General features: G+C 33.2%; 1 protein-coding gene across 1 annotated transcript; it reads right to left on the reverse strand.

The window, feature by feature from the left end:
• Positions 1-588: 588 nt before the first annotated feature.
• On the reverse strand, positions 589-990 carry LOC107059708 (uncharacterized mitochondrial protein AtMg00240-like). The gene has a single exon (XM_015306498.1). The coding sequence runs from the start codon at positions 988-990 to the stop codon at positions 589-591; it is 402 nt and encodes a 133-aa protein (XP_015161984.1).
• Between the last annotated feature and the right edge of the window lie 6,764 nt (positions 991-7,754).

The following is a 7,754-nucleotide window of genomic DNA, read 5'->3' on the forward strand; positions in this document are numbered from 1 at the left end:
TTTTTCCTAAAGTCCTATAGCCTCTCGAAAAAAAGTACGAACGTCATCGTATCGTTCCGCAAGACTCTACTAGACTCATTTTTGTACCATGAGATCAACAAACCCAGGACTCTGATACCAACTTTATCACGACCCAGACCGTCGTGATTGACATCCACACAAAACCCTCCCGGTGGGAGAACCATTACTACAACCTAAACAAATAAATTTTAAGAAAACTAAGGCATTTAAAGATACGGAAGCAGGTTTAAATGACTATAAAAATGGAGTCCCCATAAACTCCAAGGTTTTAACAAACAACTAACCAAACTAATCCTGCTCATTTGTTGAAACATACTCTGGATGTATTAGCCCTTGCTGAACCTTTTCCCTTATGAAATGGCAGTCTATTTCTTTGTGATTTGTCCTCTCATGAAATACAGGATTACTTGTTATTTGCATTGCTGCTTTGCTATTTGTAAGTAGTCAAATTGGTGTAGTTATCTCCACTCCCAAAAACTTAAACAATCCCAATAGCCAAATTAATTCTGATACTGTCGGTGCCATGCTCCTGTATTCTGACTCAGCTGAGCTCCTTGCCACAATGTTTTATTTCTTTGACTTCCAAGAGATTAATGACTGTCCAAATTTCATAATATCGCCAGTCACTGACTTTCTTGAATTTGGACAACTGGCCCAATTAGCATCACAATATGTTGTGAGAGAAGCACTTCCTTCTGCACTCATTAAGATTCCCAGACCTGGTTCATTCTTTATGTATCTTACAACTCTGTGTGCTGCTTCTAGGTGAGACTTGTTAGGATTTTGCATAAACTGACTCAAGGTCTGAACACTATATGCAATGTCTGGTCTGGTTAGTGTTAAGTATAGCAATTTTCCTATCAGTCTCTGATAACCTTTGATATCACTCAACAGTGCATCATCCTGCAAGCCACAATGCTGGTCATACTCCTGACTTGTGAGCTTCTGATTTTGTTCAAGTGGTGTCATTGCAGTTTTGGATCCTGCCAGTCCTAGATCAGCAATTAGTTACGGTGCATACTTCCTCTGGCACAATAGAATCCCCTTCTTGGACCTGCAAACCTCAATTCCTAAGAAGTATTTCAAAGACCCTAGATCTTTGATCCTAAAAGCTTTATGTAACACATCCTTAGCCTCCTGAATTAGTCCCTCATCATCTCCTGTAATCAGTAAGTCATCTACATAGACCAATATAATCACCTGCTTGCCATGCCTTCTTAAGATGAATAATGAATGATCATGTTGACTCTGATTGAAATGTGCTGCTAATAGGGCATTAGTAAGTTTAAGTTTCCATTGTCTGGATGCCTGTTTGAGACCATATAAGGATTTGAGAAGCCTGCAACCCTGATTCTGCCCCACCTGGCTACCAAATCCAGGAGGAAACTGCATATAAACCTCTTCTTCAAGATCACCTTGCAAGAAGGCATTATAGACATCTATTTGGTATAAGTTCCAGTTGTGCATGGAAGCCAAAGCAATAACAGCCCTGACTGTAACCATTTTGACAACAGGGCAAAAAGTTTCCTGGTAATCTAGACCTTCAAGTTGTCTGTAACCCTTGGCAACCAACCTAGCTTTAAACCATTCAATATCTCCATTGGAATGATACATGATCTTGTAGACCCATTTACAGCCAATAGGAACCTTCCCTTTAGGAATATCAATCACCTCCCAAGTCTTGTTTTGAACAAGGGCTGTGATCTCAGTCTGCATGGCAGCAAGCCATCTGGGATCTGTGACAGCCTCAGCATAAGAAGAAGGCTCAACTTCAGAAGAAATAGAAGCCAAGTAAGATTGGCAATGTGGATTAAGAGAGGCATAACTAACATAATTGGAGAGGGGATAAGAGCAAGCTTTGGTTCCTTTGGACGGGCAAACAAAATTTGTCATCCAAATAGGAGGTCTAGAAGGTCTACAAGACTTTCGTGCAGGTGGATGAGGACCATCAATGGTCTCAGCAGGAACTGATGACTCTTGTAAAGGTGAATTGGATGCAGAAATAGGCTTATCAGGGGAATGCACAATCTCAGATGCAACAGGAGGTGGATAACAATCATCAGATGTACCCTCTAATTCTGGGAAAAGTCTGTTGTAATCACTACGCTTCAACTGGAGAAAAGGGAATATATGTTCCCTGAAGGATACATCCCTACTCACAAAGTACCTCTTGGACTTAAAATCATAATATTTGTAAGCCTTTTGTGTAGCAGAATAGCCCATGTGTACTGCAGCAATAGCTCTAGGAGAAAATTTATCTACTTTCTCAGTGACAGTTGCAAAACACAAGCAACCAATAACTCTGAGATGGGAAAGTGAAGGCTCAGTTTTGTGAAAAACTTCATATGGTGATTTTCCAGCTAATACAGTAGATGGTAGTCAGTAGACTGCTGTCAAAACACAATCTCCCCAGAAATGGAGTGGTAGATTCCCTTGAAACTTTAAAGCTCTTGCCACTTCTAAAATGTGTCTATGTCTTCTTTCCACTACTCCATTTTGTTGTGGAGTATGTGGACAACTACTTTGATGCCCAATTCCACTTTGGAGTAGGAAACCTGTACATTCTTTACTAAAAAATTCAGCACCATTATCTGTTCTTATCATCTTAACATGCCTATCAAACTGAACAGTTGTCATTTTAATAAAGGATTTAAGCAAAACAACAGCATCACTTTTCATTTTCATCAGAAAAATCCATATCATCTTAGAATGATCATCTATAATAGTGAGAAAGTATCTATGACCAGCATTAGTAGAAACCTTGTAGGGTCCCCAGATGTCTATATGAAGCAACTGAAAAAGTTTTGTTGATCTAGTAACACTGTGAGGAAATGGCTTCCTAGTTTGTCTAGGAATAGGACATACAATGCAATTATCAAAACTACAGACTGCCACTTTATTTTGTAGGAAAGACAACTTTTGCATAACACCAGCTGGGAAGTGTCCAAGTCTTTTATGCCATGTTTGAACATCATCTATGACCTTTTCTGCAAGGCTGCTGCTGGTTCTACTGCAAATCTTCTCAGAACCTTTTGGCTGTAGGAGATAGAGACCACCCTCTTCCTTACCAATCCCCTTCACTTTCCCAGTATAAAGGTCCTGGAAGACACAAAATAAAGTGTGAAAAGAATATCACTGAGCACGATAATTCTTTTGTTAGTTGTGATACTGATAACAAGTTATACTTGAAACATGCACATATAAGACATTTCCCATGGCATAGCCACCTGCAATATGACATGTTCCTTGGTAATCAACTGGTATTGTCTTACCATTAGGAAGATATACATTACTCCTTATTGTGTCATATGTGTTGGTCACATTATTAGTCAATAAGTGCAAATTACTGGTCATGTGGTCATGTGGTCATGTGGTCTGTGGTTCCAGTATCAATTATCCAAGCATCTGTACAATTCAATTGTTCAATGAGTATTGTCATTTTGTAGATCAATAAGATTGATATACATCGAAATCTCAGATCATGTAGTATAATTGGAATCTCTCTTCACGGTTGGATCAATCTAAACTTGAATGAATTTGACAGGTTATGATTTTATGAGCTATTTTTGTCAACTCTAGATATAACAAAAACTATCTTTCCATAGTGACAAAACATTATATTAGTGTTGATCTCAATAAAAAATCACATGATAACATCTTATTCTCTCCGCTTCAAAATAAATGATGTTTAAAATCAAACCAAGTATTTTGAAAGATTTTTTACGCTAATAAAAAAGAATACTCTAATTCAAAAGAATATTTGTTGCTTCTCTTTGAGTTTATAAGTAATCGACTTACTCAGTTTTATATGATATCATTTTGAATTAAAAAAAAAATGATAGATATGAATATATTTGTACACAAGAAAATGTCCAAATTTACCTTCTATTGATCGAAAACAATTTAAACTTACACCTCATTATAATTTTAGGTCACTAATATTCTTGTTATTAGCATACCAACTCATATTAAAAATGCAAATAACAAAAAATATGAATACACAGGGAAGGTCAAAATAAATCCCAAGCAATAAATCCAAATTGAGGTAAATCTTAGAATTATGTTAGAGTTCAGCTAGTATTGGCATCACTTTAAAAATGGATTATATTGTTCACGATAAATTCAGCCCAAAACAAAATTATTTTGTGTCCAATTCATATATATATATCATCATCATCATCTGCATAGAGTGTATAATAAACTCTCTGATAATCATATAATACTTAGTTTTATCTAGCTCTTATTTTCTTCATGCTTGTTAATTAGTAGAGGTTTGTTATCTCATTAGGATTGGTAAGGTAAGGCCTAGCCCCCCTTGCTTGTACTTATTCACGTTGAGGATTTTATCTTATTATTAATAAAAGGCCGCTAGACACCCTGTACGTCTAGTGGTATAAATTTGTGTTTTTTTTTAAAAATAAAAATAAAATTAATATATATATAATTTATACATTTGTAGACTAATTGGACAAGTGTAATTGGCCATAATTATCCCTAATAATGTCTTTCTTTCAAGACCATAGTTCCCTTACAGTGAAAAATTAAGAACTCTACTTTTGGGTTCCTACTTAAAGATTGAAAACTCGCAAATGAGCTTTTTTGATTTATTAATTTGTATGAAAAATTGATGATTGAGTTTGTTGATGATGTCATTTTGAAGCTATTTCTACACTTGATGTGAGTATTAGTTTTGTTTTTGAATTATTGATAGCCTTAAAAACGTTTTTTAATTTGACTAATTGAACTTAAATACACCTCTCTCATATCATACACATAAATGTGTTATTCACGCGTGTACACATGGTTTTCTACTGATGTGACATATACATAGATATATTGTATGAAATGAGAGGGTGTTTTAAAAGTAGAGAGATATGTTAAGGTTTGTTAATGATTGAGGTTTCTTAATAATTTGTGGACGAAACTAATAATTTCGCGAAGTTCAAGAATGAAACTAACAACCTCATCTTTATTTTATTTTACAATATTATTTATTACTTTTCATTTTCTTATTGTCGAGGGATACTAAAATCCATCTCCATTAGATTATTTCCTTATAACCTATGTACGTTCGTTAGATTCTTTCCTTATAATTTATCCGATCTAAAATAATATATCAACCCCATGAATCATTTTTTTTTCAAAAAAAAACAAAGGCCTCAAAAACATGTTTAGTGAGTATAACTTACAGTTAAATTGTTTACTTCGGTGTAAGTACACAAAGACCAACTATTGGTTCAATAACACTCTTTAGTCTCAAGGGGTCGAGAATTAATTCAATTTTTGTTTACATTCTTTAATTAAATACGAAATTTCTTCTTAAACATGCCCCAACTACTTTTATTATTCATTATAAATATTTATTATATGAATTATGATAACCTGATTATTTTTTTAAAAAAAATTGATTCATATTGTTAGTATATTATTTCGGATGAAAAAATTATAGGAAAAAATCTTATGGGATGTAGTTTTTATTTCACCAAATAAGAAAGTAATAAATAAAAAATAATATTTTATAAATAAAATAATAACAAGGTTGTTAGTTTCAAGGGTATAAGTGAGTTAAAAAGTGAGTGGAGAAGTATTTTTAGCAAAATAGGTGGATGAAAAGTTTTTTTACACCTTTTTCTAAAATTCATGGTAATTAGTTTTACGGATATCAATAGTTCGAGGACGAAACTAATAATTCTCGCAAGTTTAGTGGTATTTTCAACTCTTCTCTCAGCTTTTTATCAAGAGTCACACCCTCCTACAAGAGTTTGAGACCACTTATTACGCCATGTGATAGATCATGAGTGTATTTAAGTTTAGTCAGTCAAAAAGATTAATGTTTTTAAGACTGTTATTAATTTAACCATGCGTTCTCTAAAAATAAATAAATTATTTGATGATGTTTTTGAACGTATTTTTGTGGGTTGACTTTCTGAGCGCACTTTGCTTTCTTAATATCTGTCCAACGTTTCCTTGCTGTTCTCATAATCTCATTTACTACTGATTGGTATTAAAGGTAAAAAATAAAGATGGTGTAACAATTTCAATTTCACAATACAAACATTCAAATACTACTATAATTACTAAACTTGAAATTATAATAGGAAAATGGACCTAACAAAAAGAACTATTGAGAAGATAATTAGAAAGGAGATAGAGAAGTATAGAAAGGGATGAGAAGATTATATATTTTTCTCAACAATCTGCATAAATCGTTCTTTCTCATCGTTATCGTTTTAGCTAGTTGTTAATTGGGTCTAGGTTCCAAATCAGCCTTTACAAAGGCCTTTCAGTTTTATTGCTTTTTCTCAGCCTAATAACTAGTTGTGTGACATCCGTATAGATATCAACATTGGACCGAAGCTGGTTCATAACATATGGACTGCCCTATTTACACATCCCAATTACACATCATGAAATGCAATTGATTCTGCATCAATAACAAGTTATGACTTATTCCCACTCATTTATGCAGGTCTCTACTTGCCAGTTCATGCATTTATGATGTACTCACTTTAGATAACAAACAGCTCATCACTTGTAATTAATAAGATTCTAGAATAGCCACTTTTAAGAATGGGTTATCTTTATTTCAATGTTTTGACTCTTTATCTTTTGAGACTTTTTCAGAACAAAGAGATGTGTCAAGTATATATATCTATCAATATTGATATACAAAGATCACAACAATAAATGAAGAATTTTGTGGTAATTGTTTAGCGATTATATAATATAACTATTACTATATTATATTTAACAACAATAATATAATATGACTATATGAGTATTTATAACCAGCATTCTATATATATATGTCACTAAATACTTTGTCATTCTGATGTAATGGAATTAACTTAATTACTCTTAAATATTTTTACGACAATAAATATTGCCCTATAAAAAATTAATCTATTGTCACTAGATATACCTACAACTTTAGAAGGTATATGTGTTATTGTCACTAAATATACCTATAACTCTATAATTTTTTTATTTTCTAATAAACTTTAAGTATTTGGTGTATTCAATATATGTATATGCCTTATATATGTTTACATATAACTCATGAAAGAACCATATCCGTGGAAGTCAAGAACGAAAAGATAAGCCCGATATAGACATGGAGGGAATATAACGTACAAATCATTCAAAGAAACACAAAAATGAATTGTATGGAGAAGAAAATATTATGGAAGGTTACTCAAGTTTAGGTGTATATCATAAAAGTCACTTTTCTTTATTTTACTATATATACGCAAAAAAAATAGTTTTTTTGGGGTAAATTTATAACAAGACATAATATTTAACAGCGTTAAGTAAAAAAAATAAAAAAATCAATAGGGATAAGAACATGCAAGGGGGGTTAGGCCTTATAACCTGGCCAATTCTAATGAGGTAACAAACCTCTACTATCTAACAAGCATAAAAAAAATAAGAGCTAGAGAGAAGTTGGTATTTTGTCATCACCGCAGAGTTTGTAATACACTCTATGATATTACAAATGAGGATGCTTAAATAAAGCAAAAATATAACAACTAAGAAGAAGGTTGAGTTATTGTAATGACCCGGTTGTTCATTTTTGGAAAGGTTCATGAATTTATCATTTTGACCCTCCTGATATTGTAACGGCCTGTTCCCGTCGTTATGGGAAAGCCCACAGGAAATTTTTTTGGGCCGGAAAACTTTTTCATAGTATCTTGAGATTTCTCAACCTAGTTCAGATTTGGACGAAATCGAAG

This window comes from Solanum tuberosum, unplaced genomic scaffold (genome assembly GCF_000226075.1).
Source record: "Solanum tuberosum cultivar DM 1-3 516 R44 unplaced genomic scaffold, SolTub_3.0 scf00033, whole genome shotgun sequence".
NCBI classification, from domain to species: domain Eukaryota; kingdom Viridiplantae; phylum Streptophyta; class Magnoliopsida; order Solanales; family Solanaceae; genus Solanum; species Solanum tuberosum.

What these genes read in the sequence shown, in the direction of transcription:
- LOC107059708 (XM_015306498.1), bottom strand. Translation starts at nt 990, where the DNA reads ATGACACCACTTGAACAAAATCAGAAGCTCACAAGTCAGGAGTATGAC.